This window comes from Zophobas morio, unplaced genomic scaffold, assembly GCF_036711695.1.
Source record: "Zophobas morio isolate AGI-343-1 ecotype UQ-CSIRO unplaced genomic scaffold, CSIRO_AGI_Zmor_V1 ptg000044l, whole genome shotgun sequence".
In the NCBI taxonomy this organism is placed as follows: domain Eukaryota; kingdom Metazoa; phylum Arthropoda; class Insecta; order Coleoptera; family Tenebrionidae; genus Zophobas; species Zophobas morio.
Genome location: NW_026972149.1, coordinates 1,290,231 through 1,317,903, shown reverse-complemented (window position 1 = coordinate 1,317,903; position 27,673 = coordinate 1,290,231). Strand labels below are relative to the sequence as shown.

The 27,673-nt window shown below is 36.9% G+C and overlaps 1 protein-coding gene across 5 annotated transcripts in view; it reads left to right on the top strand.

Moving 5' to 3' along the window:
- LOC135141582 (cytotoxic granule associated RNA binding protein TIA1) overlaps nt 1-27,673 on the top strand; it is a 217,030-nt gene that overhangs the window by 176,619 nt on the left and 12,738 nt on the right. For all 5 annotated transcript variants that reach the window (XR_010282400.1, XM_064072817.1, XM_064072815.1 and 2 more), the window contains 2 exons: nt 38-125; nt 19,995-20,070. Coding sequence is in view for 4 of the 5 variants with exons in the window: in XM_064072817.1 (XP_063928887.1) it covers nt 38-125; nt 19,995-20,070 (164 nt within the window). In the remaining variant the exon portion in view is untranslated. The remainder of the gene's footprint in view (nt 1-37; nt 126-19,994; nt 20,071-27,673) is intronic.

The window sequence follows — 27,673 nt, the reverse complement described above, 5'->3', positions numbered from 1 at the left end:
TCTGGCCCTTCAATAATTAATGTAATTTTCTTTCCAGAGCACCACCACATTTTCGTCGGAGACCTGAGCCCCGAAATAGAGACGCAGACGCTGAGGGAGGCCTTCGCCGCTTTCGGCGAGATATCGTAAGTCCATATATACTAATTATTTTATTATCCCGGCGAAATTAAAATTCTAAAATACGGTGCCCTAACAAAATTCTAAATGAGCAATTTCATTTCGTTTTAACCGCTTTCTCAACGTACTGTTTAGGAATTAGACATATTTTCCACCCATTTGCACTGCAATTTGCAAGCTGAAATAACCTCATTTCTCTTCGAGCTCCTGCTTTTTCGTAGCTACCTTCATGTGCACAGGTCACAAACACTTCTAAATTAGACAGACCTTCGGAAACCTCACAACTACATTAGCACAAAGCGAAGCTTTCTGTCATACAAATGTCGCCTTTGCGGCGTTACCTGTAACTAACTTAAACGCAAAAACGGAAATCTACAAACTGGTGATCTAACGCACACATGCAAATGTTAAATTTATGCCGTCGTTGTGTCCACAGGTACTGGCTTTTGAAGTGGGACGGACAACTCGGGATAGAATATAACACAAAAAGGATCAATTAACATAAAATTGCTTAATTAAAAACCACTTTATACTAAAAGCCTAAACAGAAAATTTTTATCTCTTGAATCATTTACCCCTTTGTGATGTCCACATTGCATAAACATGCTTAAATTATTTAAACCAACGCCAGTATCTCTAAGATATGTAAATGTTACATCACTCAAATCACCGCTAAGTGCTATATGATAATATAGGCTTGTTACTTACACCCGAAATCATTCTAATTTAAATTTAGCTTTTAGGTTAATTACCATAATTTAGGCAACAAAATACTCTCGATCAAATCCTTTACTTTCATCTGCTCAAGAACTTTTAGCGGCAGTAATTAGAATACAGTTTAGTTAACTACTCACCTTAACATTTTTTTGACCTGAAACCAGTAGCGCCTATGCGTTAGATTTTGATCATCTGGTATAAACGGTGCACATATTTATAATTAGTAGCTACTAATTAGACAGTGGGTTCACCTTTCTTATAGGTCGGGTGTAACCCAGACAGGGTTTATTTATGCGATCGAAGCAATTATGTCCACAGGTAGGAAGAATTGAAGCGGAATGATCGGGTCGGGATGGAAGTTTTCAACGTTGAACCGTTCACAACTGTGACATATCAAATTTACTTCAAAATTGTGTCACCGAACAAGTGAAAAATAAAATCACAATTCCTTACTATGCACGTGCTGACGTCAAAATCTCAAAAAAACTCACAAACAGCCCATTAACACACAAACATATATTTCCTGTGTCAGAGAAATGCTGCGTCTCCATTTCGTGCCATTTGTTCCAGTCACTGCAATCAAAATAAACGCGAATTATACACGAGTCTCGCGGTTGTCTCTTTTTTTCACCCAAGCCCCAAATATTGATATTCGTTTAATTCAAGATATAATTAGGATCAAATATGTCGTTCAACGAGCACGCGCAAATAATTAATTTAGTCTTTAATTTCCTGTAGCGTGTTGCCGCATAAAACGCGAAAAGACGTCGCGCGGAAGCTCGGAAAGTTTGTTTAAAGATGGCACGTTTAAAAAGTGGAATGGTTTTTGTTAGGCTGCCACCTTCGCGTAAAGGTCTAAATTTCTAGTGCAACAATCTTTGTAAACTATAATTATAAAAGCGTTTTTCCCTTTCCGCTGCATTCATAAATTCAATGCATAGCAGTGCGCAAAATTGCGACGCTATAAAAAAACAAGTGAGACTATAGAAGTAGCAATATCTAAACAATACTCACAGTAGCACAACTGACCCAAAAAAATGTATCTATAGAGAGAAAAACAAGGTTACAATTTGAGTATATTGTAGGAACAAAAATCTAAATTGTTAACACTTTCGATTTTAGCAGTTTTTCGCGTCTTATTTTTACTGTTTCATCAAGTGCTGTCTAGAAATGAGCGTGAAATTTTTCTACTAATATAACATATTTTTTGTCACGATTGAGGTCGGAATGTGAAGAGGAATTCATTCTTATGAGATTCTTTTTTGCAGTGTATATTCTGTTCTTTTAGCTGGTCATTTTGTGTAATTTGTAATATAACGTGGTATTGAAATTTAGGGTTATTATTTTGAAAAGAAGTTTGCTCCCCAACGTTACGCGCAAAAAAAAAATTGTATTCAAAGCGAAATCTTAACAAAGGGTGTATGTTATGTTTTAATTCTGCGTATCCGTAAATGCGTGATAGCAGCGTGGCCTTAAAAGCCGTGTTATGAGCTCTATTTAGCCTGCAATTTTTTATATGGGAGCGTAAAGGCACACCGGGTGTATGCAGAATCGCGCGAGTGAAATATGTATATATTTAGAAATTTTATTAAAGAGGTTTTATTGGCTCGAGCACGTTCATTCATTTTCACATAATAAAAGTGCAATAAACTTCCCCAAAGCAAATATCGCAAGCGTGTTACTTATGAAAAAGTTTTATGTTGGTAACCGTGCAACTGCTACGCATTCTGGAGCGCAAAACATGAAATATTTAAAGAGTTTCACGTTGTCCTGCTATAAATATTACGGGGGAGAACAAATAAAAATCCACTATTTACTGTCGAATTTTAGGGCGGTTGGGATCCAAAGTGGGACCAGACTAATTCCAAACCGCATGAATTAATTATGACTGTCGCACCGACAAGCATTCGTCAACTAGCTAAAAACTACGGTTATTTATTTCCTCATCGAAACTTCCATTCTTTACAACATTTTGTCGGGCATCACGTGTCGCAATGTCGTAAATAATCGATATCGCCCCCTGAATGTCATTTCACAATTTTTACTATTTCGCCGCAGTACTGATGAAACTCGTCTCATTACATCCACCCCACATAATTCCTCAGCCCTAAACTTTTATAGGACTCTATAATGCAGTCCCGTCTACATCAGCATTCCAATGGAGATGTTTCGTATTATACATTGGTTTGCTACATTCCTAACGACTTACTTACCGACACAGATACTACTACCAAACGCAACTGCACAGATTCGTCACCGTATGCACCGAACTTATAAAATAATACACAGACACATAAACTTTACGACCAGCTATAAAAGATAGTTTTCTTGGCATACCTGGGCCCAAATTTTACACCATTCTTTAGTGCAGGTGCAAAGCGAACGTTCTTCGTCTCGTTCTATACGACACCAAATACATATTTAAAACACAACACATACAAATAACACTAATTTTTTTTTCATTTAATTGATTGAAATTTGACATCTGAACAATTGCTGTGATTTTTGAAGCTGCTAAACACAAAAAAAAACCGCCACTGCTTTTGATTCGAATGAATTTTGTGTCGCAAATATATTTGGTTTGGCGCGGAGTCTCAGTTCGCACTTCTCCACCTGTAGTAGCACAATTACTCCAAAAATATAAGACGACTTCGAGTTGTGTTACCGCTTTCAGTGAACAGTGATCGATTCTTTACAAAAACTTGTTTCATGAGAGCGACATAAAAATGAAACTGTAAGCTAAGCAGTTTGACAAGCAAACTGTTTATTCTTTGTGTTATAAAAGCTGTTCATGAGCGTACCACGTAAACTAAATATAGAAATTCTGGCTTCACTTTCAAACCAATAATCTGAGAAAACGTTTAATAACTTATAGAAGTGATCAAAAATAGAGTGTGGGACAACACTCTATTTTTACTAATTCTAATATAAGTAATTGAATTAAAGTAAACGTAGGAATGAGTCGTGATGACACCTTGTATTTAAAAGATGAACAGTATTAGTTGGATTATTACGTAACAGTTTAATAGTTTGACAGTTATTAAGTCAGAAACTTGAGTGGAAAGCGCGACGTTCTGTTGAAACAGGCAGCGTTCTCTTTCTATCGATAATTGTCGTTTAAACGGCAAAGTTTTGCAGACTTTTAACCTTGTGCGAGTTTTCTTTGCGAGTTTATAATGTTGTATTGATTCGGTGTTGGTTTGCAACAGTCCGTAGTTAAAAATAAGAAACAGTTTGTTGTTAATCGCGTGCATTTTAAAATTTTCTTGCATGTGCGAGGTAGTTTTTTTTTGGGTGAGTGCATATCGGATGTTTTGTGAAGGTTTTCTGTACATGCAAAAATTCGTGGCGCGTATGTTGAAAACACCATATTGTTAGTAACAAAGGAACGCTAATTAGGGCGATACTATTGTGTTTGATGTGGCCCGTCCAGAAAAATAATGAAATGTTTGCAAAGCAGGTTCTTTGTTTATTATTTTTTCGAAACTCACCGCAAATCTGGAGATATTCGGGGAGATAAAATCCGAGCAAAATCGCGTGATGGAATAAAGCCGAGAAATTTTTCCGTCAGTTTTTATAAGAAAATGCGATTGTAAAGAAGTAAACAAAGGAAAGGAAACGGTAAACAAAATTATGAGTTTACAAAAGTATTTATGTTAGTGTTGACTGAGTGTGCGAAGTTCTAAGAACCGCCGCGATCAATGAGAAAATTAATCTTACAAGCGATTATTGAGCCAACTTCACAGCCAAAACCGTTAGATTTATGTAACTGGCGTCAACGGTGATGGCTGTCGTCCTTTTAAAACTGTCCAGGAATGATCAGGGTCGGATAAAGCGTAATTCCGTTTGCGAACGAGATTTCGACACATTTACCTTTTTTCAACTAAACTCAATTTTCTTATATAATTGCGTCAATTTTGCCTAATATCACGGAAATGTTCGCAATTCTTTTTTGCCCTCACGTTTCACGATCGATAACACCACTACTATTAACGTTGCGTCAACAATTATTGTTATTGGAACAGATCTTTGATTACGCAATCGGTCCACAAATATTACCAATCATATCGGGTGTCTAGTTCGGATTAACGTTCTATAATAGACAATATCCCCTGTTAAACACAACAGCAAAACAGGGCTACCACTGATTGACGATTTTACAAGACAGGAAAGAACCGTAACCATTCGAACATAGCTACCAAAATGCCACTCAAAATGCAGTTATTTGTATCATTTACTAACTTAAAAACTGCCACATATTAGCGCTAACCTATACAGAGCAGGCGTCAATTGACGTCACGCTGTGACTTAAAACGATTATCGTCGGTGAACTGTGGGCGCTAAACGTCGTAATAATTAGCCAAAGAAACGTTATATATCGCACACCCGCATACTGACAGAAAGATTGAACCCAGAAAATTCAGGTCGCAACGTACGACTTTGGACATAAACTAGTCACAACGGATGACACTCTGTGCTTGAAAATATGCTAATTCAGAGTTGGCTTTGCTGAACATTTTCTACTTGTATCATTGTTTTAATAAATAAAACATTACGAAGTCACAGACAAGCCGTCAGTGAAACCTTTATATTTACGTTGCGTAGTATGAGATAAGTGTCAACCTAAAAAATATTTGTGATCAAGGCCGCCTTTGAAAATTTAATGTAAACATTTTTGGAGAAACAAGACGTGTATAACGTGTAGCTATGCCATCGATTTTAGTTTTATTACTTTTACCTTTCCAGGAAAAATAGAGTGAGCTCGTAGGTAACTGAAAATGAGAGGTTTATATTATAATATAATACGGTGGGTGACAGCGTGAAACATTCATCCCTAGAGTGATCTTATTACTCACACTGTTTTATGTGTTGCGCTAAGGCGTTGTCTTAACATTTTATATTTTAATAAATCCAAGCGTAGGAAACAAGGTGAAAAAGTTTCAAAGTCTGTAGATTTTTTTAGGCGTGCGGTTGTAATATTTTACTCAGAGACGTTAGTTCATGTAGTCTACGAGAAGGATTATGTCTGAATAATACGTTTCCCATGAATGGGAAAATAAATAAATACGTCTTGGTGTATCCGTATTTACGTTAGGTAATGCGATTTATTTTATAAAGCTATAAAAGACATTGAAAAGGCTCGTTTTCTAACCATCATTCCATATTTACAACGATGCACATAAACATATTGATGTGCGCATATTCATGAACATTCCTTTTCATTCGCACTATTACCAAGATTACCTTTATTATGATTTATTCCACCGACGCCCTTGGATTTATTAAAGAAATTTTCGCTGGCTTTATGAATAATATACTGTTTCTGCGGATGTTAAAATGCGTAAGCTACTTTACAGATATCTTAAAAGCACCGTCTTACAGATTACGTTTTCCACATTAATCCGCGCAAATTATTATAAAGTAGATAGTACTGCATATTTTATGAGTACAGGTGACGTCATCAAATTTTACTAACAAACCACGCGCTACCTCCCGAATCATTCCATACTAGGAAACGAGCTCGCCCCTCTTGTCGCTATATGAAAATAAATTCCGAAACATCTTTCTTTTGTTATCTCCGCTGTCTCTGCAGATTTAGGCTACTTTCCAACGCAGAATTTTTACGTATTTATCCGCACAAATAATATAAACAACGCGTTTCCGGACAAACACCGCTCAACTTTTCCTATTTATAAAAACGAGCACTGAAAACTAATTTACGCATAAACTCAGCCTAACCGCGTATAACTCCAAAAACTTCATCAACTCAAATAAATATACTCCGTGCGAAGGCGCACGCGTGTCGTCTCGATTTTAATTGATCGAGGATAGCCCCGCCCATAACTACTAATCGCATTTTATGCCCCGCCCTTTCGAAAAAACACTAACAAGACAAAAGTGACTACTTACATACACCAGGTAAATTTTAGGTTTTTTGTACTTATGCATTCTTTACTACTAATATTCTTTGTGTTATGTTTTACTTTTATACAGTTTTCTTCTTATTTACTATGGTTCTTTTCTGCTTTACATTTTATTATTATTATTATTATTATTATTTATTGTTTTATTTTTGGTGTCTTTCAGCGTCCTTTCCCGTGAGAAGAAATCGTTTGGCCCACGCAAGCTGAGAAAAGGGGGTATAATTGACAAATGCTAGTTGGCGAATGAGGCGAAGGTGCACCTGGGCATAAAAATTACAAACTAAAAATGACAAAAACATCTTTAATCGGCCGCTCCTAATTACGGCAATAAAGTACACGCTGTTACTTTATGAATTGCCGTAAACTGGAGCTTGAAAGAAATAATGTTGGTATGTGCTCGTTCGTTAACTTAAATTATTTTCAGGCAATTCACAACAAGAAAGCATTGAAATCGTGTTTCACCTTAAATTAAAGTAGCACTTTCCTGTAAGTGAAGTGGAAATACGCGAGTAAACGTATTCTCTAATCACTAGTGCAGATAATTTATTAAAATTAAAGTTGATGTCACATGCAGATAACCGAAACTACCATGCTTGTATGTAAATGTGTTATTGGCGTTAACTTTCTCTCATCGCAAATTGCTTCGAACAAAACATTTCAAGGGCTGTGCCCTTAATTTGAAACATTCACTTCATTGCCTAACAGATAATACAAGAAGTACAATGAGAACTGTGTGGAGAAACATAATGTGTAGACTTGGAATTCCCAAAGTACTGTAATAAAGAATTATTACCAACATGAATTTTAATTGAAAATATCTCGTTTTATCGCCCAATTCATTATGACATTATACCGAACGCTTCAGCGGAACACATTAATATGATACGTTTACAGACATAACACAGAAAAGCTCTTTAAAATATTTTAACCAAATTAACGCCAATTTTTAGCCCATCACAGGGGAAAATCGTTGAGGTGTCGGGAATCAAAATCTTTCAACGGTGTTGTGTCAACGAAATTGGAAAAGTGTTTAATAAGATAAAAAGTGTCAAGATTTGTAGAGTGTAAGTAGAACTGTCTTAAAATTCAATTATGTTGTCTAGCAGCATTCCGTTACGTTGCAAGATCTCAGCTTTCGTTAACTTTACAAAGCAAATATGATGTGGACGGATTCTGATGAAATCTAAAGTCCAAGCTTGATTTAGTGCGAAGTGGCCGAAAGAATAAAATTTAATCTAGTGACACATTCTTTCCGAAGATATCACTCCATATTAAATCGGTCGGGTTGTTCCGAATAGCCGTTTGTGCCATAAGTCCTTCTCATAATGATATGTTGGCTGAGTATATTGAGACGAATTTACACAATTCTTTGTTCTATGGTGTAGTATAACAAAGCTGCGGACGTCGTGTCTCTGCCGGACTGCATTAATGCGTAGGCGCCGAAATGACTCCTCCAAACAATTGTCAACAGTTCGAATATTCTCGCAGCAAACTTATTCGACTTTCTTATATCAAGCCTCTATTGAAATGCTCGAAAAACTTCATCTTTTAATCTCCAGCACGTTGGAAATTCGAGATATCTACAATACCACCTGTCGCAGATCGACTATCAGGTATTTTCTGCATAATCTAAAAAGGGAAATTTGCACCCTAAATGATAATCCACACCGTGTCCCAAACCACTTAACCGAGCCTCAAATAAGTAAATTTTCTTTAAAAATTAAAACGCAATTAATATTCAAAATGTAAATTGGCCGCTATTGGGAGTTCTCAGATAAAACATCGAACGAATTCGGGGGTTTTTGTTTCTTAACATCTCGTTACCGCCCTTAGGATGAGAAGCAAATTTTTGAAAACAAATATTAAATTTGTATTAGGACATCCCCTTTCACAGCTAATATTTTATGATGATGAATGATTTCCTTCTTCCGCAAGCCGTATATCCTGAGAAAATTACTTTACTAACATTTTGATCCATCGATAGATTGCATGTAAGTGAATTCTCAGTAATTGGTGTAAATTTTCATGTCGTGGGCGATTAACGCATTTTCGCAGTGTGCCCCTTTTTCTCCAAGAATTTAATATCAATCTCACTTTTAATTAATGTTAGAACATTTGCATTTGTAAGTACATTGTGCAATCAAAATGATTTCACAGAAAGATTTCTTTCATCTCGTAAGGCTCTGCAATATTTCAATGTATGATAAATGTGACTTCAACTTATATAGCCAAATTCAATCTTCAATTTTACGTTTTTTCGATCGTGGAATACGAAAATGCGGGCTTTTCGTTTCCGAGTATCTATCTATTTGTCTATTCGTGGAAGATTGATTGAACATATTCACGGAAACTGCCGAAACGATTACTTTAATCGAAAAACTGATGAAGCTTTACTTAAAATTTACAGTTTGCTTGTTTTTCTAGTGTTTCATGTTTGCCACATAGGCATAGTAAGAAAACATTTCAAATAAACTACTTCATTTAGCGCCGTTAGTCGAAGCACAACTATTTCTATCTGAAAAGTTCGCGACTAAAGTAACCGTTTCGATGAATTATAGTGGTGTGTATAGGTGTTGAAGCCACAGTGAGCAGTAAATAAACATAAAATTCGGTGTTATCCTTGAATTTTATTAAGTTCCCAGTTTGGCGTAGTTTTGCAAACTTTTTGAGTGTAGTTGGAATGGCAATGAATGCGAAGTGTCCGAAATAACACTATCCGCGTGATACGAATATCAACGACAATTCCGTGTCTACTCCAACTCGATATTGAAACATCAAGTAAGACCGTCGAACGCCGACACCATCACTGCTGCATTTCGACATTTTGGCACTTTTATTGTGTGTAAATTCCCCACACATCACTGCGACAAAACAAAATACACGTTTCTCGGTAACGGTAACGTTTTTAAAACTTTATGACCGTTTTCGTGTTGTCATTTGAGCCAGATTTCCGCCTTCCCACCCGTCAAGTGGAATCATTGCGCTTTATGACTCGGCAATAATTATTACTTTCTTCTCTTTCTCGACTTCCAAACAAATTTTAAACGGCCCAGTGAAGCCTTGACCCTGATATCTCTCCCGACCAAGAAGTTGCAGAAAATTTTACAAGCTCGGCTCCGCGCGACAATTAGGCGCGCAAATTAATCAACTTTTCTATGCACACGCAGAGTACTTAATTTTTAAAATTAGGTCTTAACGCCGCTGCGTCACTATCTTGCGTCATTCTCTGAAGCTCTATTGTTCTAGATTTTTTTTGGTGAAATTTGCTATTAATTTTAGGCATTCAGGTAGTTCCATGTTTACGTGTATAACAATGTAGAACATTACCTAATTATTTATAAGTTTATAGCAAACACAATGAGGCCACTATTGAATTAGCAGAGGTACATGGGGCTGAAAAAAGGAAAATGGAAACTATAACTTCTGTTAACATCGTTAACAAAGATCTAATCTTTGCCTTGAGCGGCCTATCTTGTAGTGGCTTATTAGGTCTCTAGCTGGAGGTAGTTTAGGTGAACTACATCAACAATATTAATGTATTATAACCTAAAGCTTGAGCGTGAAACTAACTTGAATTCAATTTGGTTAACTTGTGTAGCTAGCATTGTTCGTCGGAATTTTTCCGCAGTAAAAGCGTTCTGAATTCCGGCAATATTTTGCGAGGAATACTGAGCAGTCAATTATTTAAATGGCAGAAGCCGTGATGGCATAATCAAATGCGTCCTTTACCGGTGGCTCGTAACTAAAAAACCCTTCGGCATGTGCCCGTTTTTATAGTGTACCTTCGTTCGCCGTCGTATAACGTCGCACAACATCGTTGACTAGAACAGTTTATTACACCTAACATGCAATTCCTACAGCCAACTGGGAACAAATACACGAGCCCGAGAAGAAGATTTTATACAATCATAAAATTTCCGAATTACTGTTGCCCTACAGTAAAAGCATCGGGTTGCTATTTTAGTAATATCATCCCGGAATAGCTTACACTTTGAATATTTGCTGCATTACGCCAATGGAGACGGCATTTTTTCACTTTGCACCCTTTTGTCAACAGTGAAACGAGCTACACCCTTGAGGCTCGTGCAATTTCACATTGCACAATTGATGTTATTTTGCTGTGTCTTTGTTTGAGTAAATTGTAAGTCACTCGACAAGAGTTTATTAGTAGTGAAATATTAGCCGAGTTCGTGTGGCAGAATAAATAGAAAAGACGCGGGGAGACGGATTCTAGATACGGTAGGTCTAGTCAACGCCGGATCACTGACTTTATAGCACTAAAATGCCACCAAGAATACACGTTTTACTATAACGGCTTCAGTAATGTACTTTTGTTGTTTTTCGATACGACTACTTTAGATTCAATTTTTATGAGCTCCGATTTTAATACAAGGCGGAATTTTAAAACACCCCATAAAATAATGCACAACTGACACTCATAGTGTAATAGTTAAAAGTGTTAAATTTTGTTTAATAAGCAAGAAGTAGAAAGTACGTGTCTTGTCCGGCACCTCCACCATTATTAACATCATTTTTTTTAATAAATTTGTGATCAAATTCACGAGTCTTTCCTTGATTGAAAATTCTCTTTGTATCTGGCATTTCCTCGTACATCAGTGACTGAGTTCGTAGCAGCCACTAACAAATCCTAGCTTAAACTATTATTTCAAATTTAACTGAACTCAAATAACCGTTCCTAGCTCTGATTCGTTTTGGATTTGGTTTGTCTAACCGACGTGTCCTCAGACATAATTGTAACTATTCAGTTGTGTGATTCAGTTAGGTTATTAGTTTACCTTCGGTATTTACTCAATCGACACTTGTGTACACTGTTATAGCGTTAATTTTACTATAAACGCAAACAGTCACTCTAGTAAAAGGCAGCACATTTCAAATGCCGTGAATCAAACCGAACCAAACAGGACGTGGTTTATATGCAGGAGTTAATGGAGTGGAGTTGAGAAGTGGTGCAGAAATAGACAAAACGGCCAAAATTAGCGTGTGCATTCAGAGTTATATCGTCCAATGAATGAAAAAGCATTTGACCTGGAAAGCAGCGTCAAATTTCAGCTAGAACAGATGTTAGTGTCAGATGTAAAAACAATTTTTGTGAACATTTAACGGCAACAGTTGCATCGAACGCATTCTATATAGAAAAGCTTGTGTAGACTAGTTTAGCTAAAACTCGTTTGCAATTATAAGATGCTTTATTGCATTTTAAACGTCGAGCTACTCTCGAAAGTCAAATAAAACTATACGGTCCGTGCTTGTATTATTGCTGCTGTAAACTGAAGTTTGTTAGCGCTCCACACTTCCAATAATTCGTTTCTTCCTATCGGGCGCTGCAGAACTTGCTATAGACTTAAATGGAAACGCTGCTTTTACTGTTGTTTGCACCTGTCGTGTGTGTTATCCGAATTAGCGTTGTCTGCACAGATACAAATACGCCTAGAAGCCATCTCCGTCGAGATAAAAAATCTGTAAAGTTGTTTGCAGAGGACTGACCTCGCCTTTGCGTTATCGATGTTTCCGCTCGCATAGCACATAATGGATTTGACATAAGGTTACTAAATGACGTAAGCCATTCTTACTGAAAATAAACACCTTAATTTTGAGATGTACTAGGAGTATTAGTTTAATTGTGATTCAAGGAAAAAAAATAGCGAATAGAAGAATAATCAGGTTGCCCTTGAAAATTTCTACTACCCGAAGTGCTACTTTCATAGAAATTAAAGCTTCCTAGGGAATAAGTACCTCACAAACCAGCTCTAGGATAAAACTGATCTGTGAGGCGCTGATCAAGAAATTGAAAGGATTTTGGAACCTATGCTTTGGGCTGGAAATTTGATCTATTGGGTGTACCTGTACCTCATGGGATGTTGTACTGTCTCTAAAAGAGCCACTACCCCGTAGTATTTGAGGTCCGAAGTCCTATGCAGATACGAATAACCTTCCAAATAACTTGGTGTGGGTACTTATACAATAGAAATTTGAGGTACTCAACACTGAAAAACAGATCAGCTTTTCGAGCTTGAAGACGTGAAACTAATTTTGTGTTACATGAAAATTTCATAGTAATTCGCCAGTTGCAGAAATGATCTGATAAATATTTGTCAAGTTAGAGACTTCAAAGTCTAAAAAACAAACGGCATAAATTTAGGTAATATTAGATTGCTTACCCGATATATGTAATTTTTGCTTTGAATACATTACGCTCTTGAAACAGATCCGATGTGCTACCTACTACAGCTAATGCTATGAAGGTTTCGTTTTTAGGCATATGAATCCAGTTCTTCATCACATTATTGTGTATTTTATTACAACAGCGAAACCTAAGAGGGACGAAAAATTTCCAGTGGGAACTTTTGGTGAGCTTCCACACAAAGATTATGTAGTGGAGTCATTTTCAAAAAACTTATTTACTTTGTTGGTTCAAAACGACCTTTGTAAACAAATCCAGGGTGGCCGAGAGCACTTCAGTTGCCTGTAAACACACAACGCATCGAGTATTTTCCACAATCTGGTAGCAGTAAAAAAGCGTAGCGTTATTTTACTTATTTGTCGGAGCAGATTAAGAATTAAAGTTGAGATAACAAAAAGCGCTTTGTACGGGTGGAAGCCACAACTCTCGGAGTGGTTGTATATTGAACTCCTTCGATTTTTTATGTCGCTATTAATTCAGAGTTAATTGCACCTGGGCTGGTGTTAGTAGCAAGCTGGGAATCAGTTAGGGGCGTAAATAAGTAGTGATTATTCAAAACAAACCACACACAAGCTGAAATGAAATTAGACTATAAATATTTTGAAAAGCAATTTCGGAGTCCCTCAGAGAGGAAGGTATCCCGACCGGTGAGATCAGTCTCTAGATGGGGAAAGGTGAATTCCGCACAGTAAACAGTAGCCGGTTCCTAAGGGAACTCGTCTGAGGAATAGAGTAGATTAAAGATTGAACATAATAAAGTCATGAATACCGATTTGTATTGTAGCTTCGTTAAATAATTTAGGCCACAATGAACGCACATAGGACAATGTCGTCGGAAACCGGAGTAGGGATTATCCGCTAGGGATAGAAAACATTTGCCAACCCAAAATGTGCTACATTTCCTCTATTAATTGCGCTGCGAATTGTTGCGAAATTTTAGCCCTCATTGTCATCGTTCATCCCAACTACACTATCAGTATCAGGGTCAGATCGACAGTCTATTCAATTTTCAACCAATTTGCCTTTGTCACATTGCACTACTTTCATTTAATTTTATTTCATTCCACGTAATTAGTCAGGTGATTATGGATGCTAGTATTATGCATAGCTCTAATGCGTCTGGCACGTTGCCTAAAATTATAACATTCCAAGCCAGGTTACGACAAACTAAAGCTTTTAGCTTGCAAGAGGTTACCGCTATAGCAAAATCTACTCAACAACAATATGTCTAATTCCTAAATAAAGTGATACGTGTCATTTGTAAAACAACTATCGCATTCTTATTACAGTGTAGTACACGTCTTAACGATCACCACCTGTCGCTAGTTGTATTTCGTCGTTATGCTAATAATCTACTTATTTATGAGAATGCATATATCTATTATTAAAATGTCAGTAGGTCTGAAGGCTACCAATTAATGATTTTCCCACAATACTTATTTCAACATCAACTATTACCCTAGAAATACGTACGTGTATCACCGTGAGCTCCTAGTCCACAATTCTTTTTCTTCCATAAGTGTAACGTAATTAAGGCCTACATTTATCAGAAAGTCAGTGGAAAACTTTTTAATACCCTTTTCGATTCGTTCATTGCGTATTGATTTTCTATTATTCAATAAATAATTCAACTATTACTTTCCAACACATTACGAAACAAAGTGCATCGTTGCAACACCGATTTCTTCGGGTGACGAAAAATATGTCTTTGGCTCGCATCCGAAGAAATTCGCTCCGAAATGAAACGGCTATTAAATTCAACTTGACCTGTTTTGTATTTAGTACATTGCGTATTTTAAACGGTCGATTCTATTACCAACATTTACAGGTCGGATTAACCAGCAGCATTATTGCCCAATACCCAACTGTTCAAATTGCGTTATTTCATTCAAAAGCAATATCGCATCTGATTTAATCCACGAATTTCTGCGCGTTTTGCGAAAAAAGATAAAACCGCATGTATAAATATCAATCAGTTTCTGCGTGGCATTTAGATCATGTTTAACTAGGGCATAAATGTTATCCAATGGAACCATAGCATTTGCTAAGCCAACGGTGAATATGTGTGGTCTGCAGAATTAATAATACTTCAAACGCCAAAGCCGACGCTTCCGACTATTCACGCTTAAGCTGCCCCACGAGGTAGTTCTTTGATAGAATCTTGCTTCTGCCACTGTCGAGTTATAAAGCGTGATTGTGACAACATGGCACATGTCTCGATACTTATCCTGCATTAGTAATTAAAATCCGACGGCATAAAGTAATCACAAGTTTAAACTTCGACATTTTTCCTTCTCTAAACGGATAGTAGTGAATGCAGGCAGACATTAACGATATAGCAAAAAAAACTATAGAACGGTGTTGAATTAAGTGGTCCCAAGGTAATTGAGGTAAATAGAAGGCGAACGTTAGAGGAAAAGGAGCTTCAGGCACCCCAATGTGTGGACCAGAGTCCACAATTACGCCTTCAACGATTTGCAACAATAACACACCTACGAGCGCCCGTTGCAACTGCGGTAAACAATACACAGTTATGGAACCGCAAGATAATTCTTAATTTTGATGGAATTACTAGGTTCCTTCAGAGATCGTTAGCAGATAACAAGTTAGTATATTTTCTGCGACGTATGCTATTCCCCTTACTAGAAGAGACTAGGACTGATGGTCGCCTCCCGTCACGTGAACTGCACAAATGAACCCAAGTTATTGGCTACTTTGACAATTAGAAGGAAGGAAATACACCTTGCTTTTAGAAAGGAGAAGCTACAATTGGTTCCATGATTCGATAAGGCTCGCATTCAAAACTTCAGAATGGCCGTATTTCCGAGTCCGGAATATTATGAGCGCAAACTAACAGTATATGACTATGTAGAACGTAAAACTATGCATCTCCTCCAAGTTGGAGGAAGTGTTGACAAGCTAGTAAAACATTATACAGAGTTTAAGCGGATTTAGAGTAGAACTGTGTAAACGGCCCTCTTTAGCGGGAGTTGTTGGCGAGTCCTGCGAGGTCAGTGGGTGTCAAGTTGACATCTACATCATACTTGAGTATAGATTCCTGCGGCCCTCGCTCGGCGAGAGTGAATGTGTGCGGTCTGTATAAATTAATGAACACTGAAAACGGCAGGGAAATCCACCCCTTCTTACAATCGAAAGCTTAGGCCGCATTCACGGCGCGCAAGTTGAAACATCACGCGTTTAATTAGCCCGACACAGTTGCAATAATTCCGCTCCAGGTTTTTGCAGCCCCCGCATTAGTCGCATGAATAACAATGCGCCAAAGTAGCACCCTCATCTTATCAGAAGCGATGCGCCCCCATTTTATCAGCGGTGGGATTTTTTAGGCGAAATAATATTTGAAACGGGTTTAACGGGTGCCATTTTAAACATCAGATGCCTCCCAACTTTAGTGTTGTTTTTACGGTACACGGTATTCATCTCCGGCATCTCTGTGTAAATTAATACGTAGCAAATAATAATAACGTCTAACATCCACCCGTAATGGATTCGAGCGAGGGGCTTAATCTCCGGGGCGACATAAGTCCGGACCTGTGCAGAAGAACACGATAACGCGTCATCATAAACTACGCTTTTACTGGCGGAAATGTGCCTTGCTAGGCCTTCAAACTAAGAATGCCTCGCGCTAAGAGGCTGATACACTCCGCTTTAAAGCATTCCTTAATTACGGATTTTAAAACTTATCTTGGAAAGCCCTCCACACTCAGATTTGCCTCGAATCGGTTTTACCATATCCGCTAAAAACCAATGGGACTCGGAAACATTCAACTGCTTTTTTAACTAAACGCACTTCCAGCGCATAAATTTTTAAGCAAATGGTACACACAACACACATAAATTTCCAGACTGCTTTCCACTCGTCAAAATACGGCCAATTTTAACTTCACCGGGCCCTTTCCTTACACACTCTATTCACTACACACACCCGCGGCCGCAACTACATTATTAGCAACACATAAAATATGAATCATTATATTCGCCCGTTTTGCTAATGAAAAGCTTTGCTGCCGTTTCATTTCATAGCACGTCGAGTTTACTAACGCAGCCATTTGTGACGTATGAAACACACAAAAATTTACAAATTAACCCTATATTGTTAATCAAAACTGGACCAGTAAGAGGCGCTGGAACTATATTGAACGCGGAATACGTTCTTTTGTTATATCTGAACAGATAAATAGATGTCTTTTGTCTACTCCGAAGAAAGCCGCTCTAATTTTTACAACTTCGCATCCTGGTCACGGCACCACTGCGACTCACTCTAAATTTCAAAAAGCATTTTTTAGAGAAATTTAATTAGAAAACGCGACACTTTTTCTGTCCGACGATGAAAAGCATACTTAGTTGTAGAATACCTAACCAAACGTCAGCCAAATTAATATTGTTAAATTAATAATAATTTAGATCCCCCCCCCCCCCCCCAAATCATGGACAATTTTTTTCGCTAGTATTTGTGATGGGTTAATCTGTTCGTAAGTGTAAAATAAATGTTACCATATTCTACTTAAACAGATTTTTCTAATTGTCTTTGTGCAATAAAGCATCAATACGGAAGCAAATTGCGAACATAAGTTTTTTTTAACACCTACTTTAACTACGCATATGAGTTTCATTGTTACGAAAGTCGATGTTTATGTATATTTTCGCTTGCAGTTAAGTGTCAAAAAGTGAGGCGACGGTACATGACTTCATAATGAAGTAAACGGATTTGAGAGCGGACAAAGTTGTTAAAGCTGCACGGTACGCAAGTTTAAGCGTGCGCGAGTGATAATTCTTCACATTCAAAAGTTGTAAATAGTGAATGTCAGTTTATATTTACGTGCATTAAAATATAATGGATGAAATGTCAGTCAAAGTATGCATACATTTCATTGGCGGTGAATCAAAATGTAAAGTTTAAGAGAAATGCTGAAAATTGGGAATATCTTGGTCGTTGGTGGAAAGTTGGAGATATTCGGGTCGGCCTATTAATTTTTAAGACAGTGATCCCGTTTTATACGGTCGGGTAATTTTGAAGTAGAAGTTATTTTAAAAAAGTGTGTGCGTAAAGCTGTCAAAAGTGGAAGTTGAATGTCAAGTGACAAATCTATTGGCTTTTAAAGGGTTAAGATGTCGTGTTTGTACTTCTGAAAAGTTTGTTTGTCCCAGATGAGAGAGGAAATATTCAGGATATAAGTTTTGAAAAGTTTGATATCTTCGAGTTTGTCTTGAAGTGATCAGTTCGAAATCGATAGCACCCTACTATCAATGAACGCACTTAACTTACGTACTTCGACAGCGCCTAATTGAGTTGGAGGAGCTAGCAGTGTGCAGTAACGCCACTAACTTTGCATACTTAAGCTTGTTATACTAGCGGGATTAAAGCGAGTCTTCTTTGTTATTAATAAGAAGACTCCCGTGCCATTGATTACTGAAGCAGAAACTAGAAAAGTCGTCTTATAAATACTCGTCTCGTCGCAGTTATTAACGCAACAATAGGTTGTAATTACGACAAACTTATTTTGCCAAGTAAACAGGTAAAGAGAATGATCGCAATTAGCCCCAAATTGTATTCTCGTAACCGAAAGTCACTCTTTTCTTAATTGTAATCAAAGAATTCGATCTTTTCCTAAACAGTCAGGTCAAATCCAAATTTACCCGAATTTATATTCAAAGGGACCACCTCTTCCATGTTATATGATCTCTATAGTTTGCAAGTCTGGTCAACGAGATCCGTTCGAGGTGTGGACCGCTGACACCCCCCAAAAGCAATACCCTCAACAAACACGAAACCGCTCCTACTCATCCACTAGATTGAAATCATCATGTCTATATTCGCCATTTTCCAAAACAAATAACGCAATATTAACAATAAAAATTCAATTTTATGCCGATTGGAAAAACATTTATCGCTTCATCAAAACCATAGTTCGGAACCTATTGAAACTCACGATACAATAATAACATCAAATATTATGGGTTTCAACTGCTGCAAAAAACCAAAATGTATTCCAATAAAACCTAATTGCATTGCAAGTTTTCAGGTAGCCATTCACTGAGCATTTGTCTCTTTACTCATTTAACTCCATACGACCATTCGACTCTCTCCACTGGCATTTCACCAATACCGCACTAATAATAACACGCGAACAAAATTGAAAGTTTCTCTTGAATGAATCCGCAGCTGTAATCGTTAATATCGGGACAAATTTTATCCCCCTTCAGTTAGAACCGCAACTTAATCTTCGTTCACGCGCTGCACGAAATTAAGTTATGACATTAGGTCAGGAATATGAGAGTTGTCTTCAACTTAGAACGGAATGTTCCCTCCAAAATGTTAAATGCTAGGGTTGCCCACGTTTCGTACCTCATTTTAATTCTAATATCAACCCTAATAAAGATTTGTTAGATTTTGTCGGACAAACGAACCAACTTTAACACTTCGCCAACTTCCACGTGATGGTCCCTCAGCCTACCGGAAGTTTTAACAACGCACTGACGAAAAAATGTTATTACAACGTTGAGCTATCTACACCAGAAAAGAATTTACTAATCTTTAGTAAAATCGTATCGACCTGCATACTGGTCACGGCACCACATAGACTTCTCCCAGTTCTTTCTAAACAAAAACAAGAACATAAGTATTACGATCGGGAGTATATGAATGGGTGGTCGATTGATCCAAGAACGCATGCAAAATAAAACAGAATCTAAAACTTTAAACATCGAACGAAAAAATTCTTAATAGAATACTTAATCAGCTTTGGGTTCGCTTCCTATGGCTTGTCTATGACTAATTTATTTGAAACGCATTTGAAAAAATGTGATACGCATAGTGCGCTTTTGTAAGAATTTCCTCTGACTTTCTGAATGCACACCCTGTCAATGTCAATGTCCGTTGTAACGCTGACGAAAAAATAAAAAGTATTGTGACAAAATGACCATTTAATCGATGAAATTTTTTGTGTCCGTGCCGGTTTGATCAATGTTCGGGATTAGTTGCGAATAAGTTATTTTTACTAATTAATCTTTTTCAGGGATTGCCGAGTTGTGAGAGATCCACAAACATTGAAATCAAAGGGATATGGGTTCGTTTCATTTATTAAAAAGGCGGTAAGTTTATTGATCTAGCAGTTACAAAATGCATGCTTGTTAGAAGTAAATTGTTTTTTTATTAATTGTTTAAGTGTCCGTTTTTCGAGTCGTAAAAATATTACGAGCGGTAGGAATATCTGGATTTATTATAAGCAAGAAAGAAATGAAGCAAAAGAGGATTGTTTAAAAATACATAAACCTCTACCTTAATGGTTGTTCGTGACTATATTTACGCTCCATAATCAGGGCCACACCTATACTGCATGCACAGCCAACTGGGAAATCAAAACACCTACCATAATTGTTGTTTTTTTTTATATTCTAATCTAACTTTGGCGACCGTCAGTTTCATGGACCCTTATAAATCTTTTTCTATAAATTTTTGATATGACAAAACACTGATTTATGGGTCGTTCGACGACGGCTCTACAAACTACTACCGAAGAAAATTACAGTTACTCATGCAGAACCAAATTGATACTCTGGTTATAAAACAAAAGCTTATACCGTGTGTTCGGTCGCAACGGATAAATAAATTTTATCTGCATAATAGTTTTTCCCATTTCCTTAAATGAAAAGGGATCAATAGACGAAAAATTAATAACAGTCTTTTTCAAAAAGACTTTTATGCAATATTCGCAGACAATGCAATTTTTGCGCAACAACAGTATGCGGTTCTCGTCATCGTGAAACTTTAATTATGCGACCCACACGCCCGCACATACAATACGTAAAAAGAGCAATAGACGCCGAAATTAGGAAAAAGGTTACGAGGAGTATGAGGAAGTGGTAAATGTCAATGCATATAAAAACAGTTGGAAAGGATAGTTTACGCGGGACATTTACCATGTAATGCGTGTGCAAACTCTGCATGAAGCATGAGTTGTGCGTAATTCTGGAAATCCAAGTGGTTTTTCGTATACCGCTGCTGGTGTAATTCTGGGTCTTAGCCGGTTTTACGGTCCGTGGTGGGAGTGTTGTCGTAATTGGTGAGGTCGTAAAGAAGTTGCTTTTGGATGGTTGAAGTAGTGGAATTTTTACATTTAGAGTGGAATGATTAGACTCGGCCGAATGGATGGGGGTTGATTAAGATTTTAATTCGGCGACATTGTAGACATTTTGTCCGGTCACAAGGCAGAAATTTTATGCGAATAAAGTGAATTTGTCGACAAACGACTTCTTGTGTTTTAGCTGTAGTGGCAAAGTACAGAGTGCGGAATGCCATCTTATATCGTTCCGCACAAAGACCTTACGCTGTGGGAAATGCTCGGAACGAGGGGGTTTACATTTCTACGTTATGGATCTCATTTCGGCCAAATGGCCGGTCATCTCGTTGGAGAGTTGTTGGGGTTGTATTGCGGCCATCGTACTTTGCATCTTTGCTCGAGCGTAGTGACAGTGATTCGACGGCACTATTGCTTCGTCGACCGCGTCATATATACACAGCTACGCCTTCGTTTCGAAAACATGCACCAGAAAGCATAACTTTCCAAAACCGCAAAAATCACAATAGAGCCGTGACTATTTTCAAAAGTAGATAATCACGTGTGTGAGGAGTGAGCGAAGCGCGTGACTACGCTGCGTATATTTTTTCCACGTACGACGTTATGCTGTCTCGGGCGATCGATTTCACAACAATCAGGCAAATGTCGACATAATTTCAAAGCTGTTGCATTATCGTCCATTAACAGCAAAAAGTACACTGCAGGATTCTCCTTTACCTAGAAACTTGAAAGGTCAGAGAAATAATAGCTATAACTGTTAAATCATTTTTCATTACTGCATTATGTCTGAAAAATTTTGTCATATTATCGATTAATAATAATTAGGGGAAAATTTCTAATTTCATTACAAAAGGAAAACGTACAATTGACTTCTTGATTACATGCAACGATATTTTAAAATGTGGGTGTCGATATAGGGACAGCTATGTGCAAAATTAAACGAACACAACAATGTAGAAAATTTATGGGTGCTTGAAACGAGGAAAGCTCAGATTCTACATCTAAATAAATATAATCATATTAGGCGACCCTATTTGGACTATTCAAGCTGCTACAGTTGATTGTGTAATCTCACTAATACAAAATTATATTGTCTCTTTATCCCCTTCGGAAAGTTTTAAAATAGCAGTTTTATTGTATGTCAAAAGCAAGAAACTTTTAATCTACAAAGCTCGATTACGTTTCTCTGACAATAGTTCACGTTTGAAAATGTAGAAACGAGTAAAAAATTGAATAACGTTCGAGCTTGGTGGAGAGTTTTTATCAAAAGACCGTTGCAGTATATATTGAATTAATTTTTCCAAAACACGGGATGAGTAGAAAAACGGTATTCCAAAAATAAAACAACGTAAACAAGCGAACAACAATGGAGAATAGTGTTTCTACGGCATTAATTATTATCGGCGGATTCAGCTTCCACGGTTAATTAATCTTATAGAGAAAAGAGGAGTGTTTTTCTTAGCCTGTTATTTTATCTCCATTGGCGTCGCGTTAGAGCACGGCACGAGCCGTCACTGCTACATTGCAAAATCCTAGAATCAACCAGCATCAGACAATGGAAACCTCTACACTTTATCAGATTGGCAAAGTTTCCTGTGCGACTGTATCCATTTATCCAGCAATTTTCAAATGACAGGATGCCATTGACACAATGAGTCGGTCTGATGCTTAATTAGCTTGAAACTTACATAAAGCGGCCAAGCTAGTCTGCTTCAACCAACTAGTTTGAGCTTGGCAGATTTTGCAACTTAATTGTGAGCACCTTACCTGCGAGCTCTAATTTCTCCAACCTCGAAGCCGTGCTTTAAAATATTTTAATAATGGATAGAGTTTTCGCGTTTATTAAACGGAAAGATGGTCTCGGGTTCTTCTTTGTAAATATTTCAATTAGTTGACGTCACGGCGTCGAGATCCGCCGAATATTTCATAACCTTTAACCGGATCTATTCCGAATCTGTTGATGCATGTAAATACAAATAAAAATAGTTCAACATGAGCAACCGCTGGAAAAATTTCGATTCAATATAAATAGAGGGCGAGGAGATTCATTCATTCTTCGGTTTTTCCATTCACTGAGACTTTGCCAGATATGAATCCATTCATACCTTGCATTTATTTGGAAATTCTTAGCCCATCACAAACCACTTGCTTTTTTCGTCGTTCGGAAAAAGCTATTTTTAAAATAACGACAATTTGGAAATTTTTGGTGAAAAATAGAGTTCACATCGGATTATCGCATTAAGTTTGAGGTCACAATAGGTGAAAGAAAAAATATCATGAGGCTATTAAGACTGTAGAGAACCAGGAGCGTGTATAAGCTCGCTCTTTAGAATTCCCTTTTAACGTTCTGTGGTTGAACGTAGCTAAGTCAGTCGACAGAAACAGAGGGTTGGATGGCACACGTTAACTGTATGTAGCCCTCGCCTGAGGCTTTCCGTAATGTAACTAAGGGATGGATGGTAATTAGAAAGACTGCAGTTTCGAAGATCTAGCATTAAGAAATATGTCAGAATGCCTCCAGCTGCGTATTGTTACTTCCTAGAACAAACAAGTACAACAGTTGAAACTCTATAGCACCATGACATACTTTTATGTTATCATTATATTTCCGCAGTTACACTCGATTTGCTACTTGCATTACCTTTATTCTCGTATTACAACTAAATTAGTACGAACAACGAAACTTGGAGCAAAATTGCACATATAGTTTTCCAAATGCTGTAACGAAACACGTCTTGTTTTTTATAGTGGCGGATATATTAAACTTTTCCCTTCTTTTTATCTTTTTATTTATATTGTAACTAGTCACCGGCTTTACCCCTGCGCGCCTTCATCACAACGTTTTCGCTGAGAATGCATTGTTCACAATTTTCTTCCATAAGTAAATTCGGAAAATATTGGTAACAGAAATTATTCAAAATCCGTTTGAGGTTTTGTGTAGCTTAATCAGAAATTTTGTTCAAAACTACAGAGCACTGGGATTTTATGAACTTTTCAGACTTGTATTAAATTATGCATTGTTTAATACTTTAAATTCTTTCAACAAACTGTTGAAAAGTTCACTTCGCTGAACTAGATTTCACTTAAGTAAATAAGAATTGATGGCTTTATTTAGACACTCTTAATATAAATCGTTAGGTAGACATATTAATAAAACGTTAATTTAACTCTTTATAGCAATCAAAAGGTTACGAGGTTTTATATAATTGTATTTTAGTGTTTGCCACAATAAAACCAAAAAGCCCACAACCGAGCTTTCATAACTTCCTCGAAGTTTAAAATTCAATAAAATCCTCATTTAATAAAGTTACTCTATTGGTGCTTTAATTAAAATTCAATCAACATTGTGCATGCTACAATTACATTATAACTATACATCAGACTCGGGGAAAAGTAGATATAGCACCATTAGCCAAAACGAATATTAAATATCTCTTCAAACAATATTTTCCAATTATTTTTACAGATTCAATTATAACGAATTTTGAATACGCACAAGACAAAGTTGAAAATACCATGGCATTTTCGTTCAAAATCGATACAAAATTTATTTAGAAATTCGTAAATTATTTACTTTGTTACGTATTCGCTGCAATTGAGCATTCATTTTGTTTGAATTCTAAATTAAAGATTTCATTAGCAGCACATAAATATGATTTTGAGTTAATTAAAAAGTTGCCTTTTTGTCTCTTTTTAATTATCGACTGGTCGAGGCCTCCGGGCGCAGTTGTTTATAGAAAAATATGCATTAATGTTATAAATTACACATTAATAATGATAAATGAAATGATTAACTTCCGAACGCTCTCGATAGCTATTTTAATTACTATTTAGATTATTTTCAGTAAAATCCCGATTTAAATCAGCAAATAATGTTAAATTGTAACTATGCGATAAATCAATCAAAAATCTGTGTGTTGTTTTCAATTAGCGCAAAATATGTGGGTGAAAATAACTTTACTAATTTTTACTCCCGATACAACAATTAGAGAAAAATAGCTGACACGAAATTATTCAAAGCCTTAACTACCTAATATAAAAGTACGGTAAAGCACACGACAACCAAAACTGACACGACGTGCTGACGCGTTTTACGACAACTAAAGCTAAGGGTGATTACACGGCTATTTATACCCTAGTGTTTTTCACCCCGCTCTTACATAGAGCCAATATATTCACTAAATATTCTGTATTAATATTTAATATCTCTAGGCTTTCTATAACGTCCAGAACTTCACCGTTGTTAGAAATATTATGTAATTTGTTTTTTAGCTACGCTACTATACATAAATATATTCAATTGTTGTAGATTTGTATCCGACTAAGCTGCTCGTTTTTCACCAGTAGCAACTTCGTAATAATACAATGAGGACAGAAATACAAAAACGTCCAGAAAAACTTTATTGATCTACGTGTTTTTAATATTTTAAGCTAGTTTTTACTGAGCTTAGACGTGGAATTCGATGTGATGAATATGTACGATATGACTACCCGTCGTTTCGCGTGAACCTGAGAAGTCGCCGAAACAAATTCTTGTTGAAATCTGTGGACTTTCCCAAAGTTGTTTGTATTAGCGAAACTTGGTTCACCGAAAGTGAATTAAATTTAATAACACTTAGTTCGTATGCTCAAACCTATTATTTATGTTGAGGAACTCCTAGAGGGATTGTACGTCTCGGGCTAAATTATCGTGATGAATTCTACTGCGAAGTATGCAAAACATATTTTTTTAGATTTTACCATGAACTAATTTAGCAGCTTTAAATCTGTTAAAGCTTTATATGGGTATATTGTCAGGATAACAAAATCTTGGCGTTGTGGAATTTTGGAGTTTTGCCAAGCTTCTATTCCAGCTAAAACACATCATTCAAGAAAAACTATGAGTTTTTTTAGTTTTATTCTTAAAGATATTGCATTTCGACAATGAAAAAAACATTAAAATTTCAAGAAATTATCGACTGCGTACATCGTAGATGAGAATAAAGACGTTACTAAGTGTTTTTGTCTCAACGTATTCTTTCGTCAAATAAATATAATCAGCTCCGACATTCAGCTTTGAGCAAGCCAATCTGAACATATGAAACGAAAGTTGAATAACTCGTAAACTCACCACCACGTCATATCATTTCAAGTGGATTACTAGTTCAAGCTTCAGATCAATATCTTTATAACTAAACGAGTTATTTAGAAAATAACAAAAATTAAGGGTTTGTGTAATGGTTGATAAAAAACTTTCGGCTATAATAGGATCGTAAAATTCCGGCAGTATTAAACAAATTAGTCTTTTTATAACTAAATTAATTACATGTTTCCCGAGTTTTCGCGAAGGAATGTAGACTTGGCGTTTTTCCTTGTACTACTAATAATAATGTTCGTTCCAAAGAAAAAAAAAAAAAAAACACACACACAGAAACAAACAAATATTACGAATAATAACGGTTTTAAATTGAGAACAGTCGACTTTAGCTAAAGCTAGTATCAATTTAGGTAATATTTGAATTTAAAAGGTGCGGTGTTCTGGTGGCGGTGTGACCACGTTGAGGGTGAGCTAATTTGAGCAATGAAAAAAGTAAATCTTGTATAATTTAATCCAGGGATTGACGTTTCCCGGTAATAAAATAACGCGTCAGAGCAAAAAATGAGAAGTCTAGGAAGCATATTGACATCCGGCGTGAAGTTCTCGATGAAAGGAAAGTCTGCGAAATAGCAGCTGATGAACTTCTCTGCTTTAAAGCGTTAATTTGATAGACGTGAGTTTATTAAAACACGCTGTACGTCTGCAGAGGTAAAAAGTAATATAAAGCAAACAGGCGCCGTTAGGCCCAACCTTTTCCGTTGTCGGCTAAACGAAGTCCCAATCCTGATGGCATGGTCGAGTGGGAACGTGAACACGTTATGACGTTGACGTGGAATAATCGATTCAGGCGAAACCCTATGCAGATTATACCGACCGCATTATAATTAATCAACGGCAACGATAACTCGGTGTGTAATACATTAACACTGGTCCTGCGGACCACTGCGATGCTATTTTGCGTTAATTATTAACAGGCGCTCTAAATATAGGCGATACCGTCAATTAGGTCCGAAGCGCTAAAAGGCCACGGTCTTATTCAAATTGCACCCACTAAAATAATTGCTTACTCATAAATTATTCATAAAAAATGGTAATCGCCATGCTGCATGCCCGCACAATCCCAAAACCTGTGATCATGCCGCATCGATTCGCTGACACTGGACGCCAGACAAAAAACCCTCAAATGCCCAACTTAAACGTTCTCATTATAAAATTAGACCCTACTTACTAATGGACACATCCTGATCTCGCCAAGTAGCGTTTTACTGCGATCGCTATCACCGGGATTAGGGAAGTAACCCGACAATCACGAACTTCCACGCTCGGCCACTGTCATTAAATGATTGTTGTTTCCTTCCCAACCGCACCCCGCACATAACGATTTTCATTCCGCATTTTTCCGACGCAACTCACATCTAAACGGACCGCGTTTAATCCCTAAAATTTTAATCAAACCCTGTAGGCGCGTTATTAAAAAGGTCACTTCCACAGTCTGACACATCTTTTAACAATACAATTTTAACTCCAAGACTTCGCCACA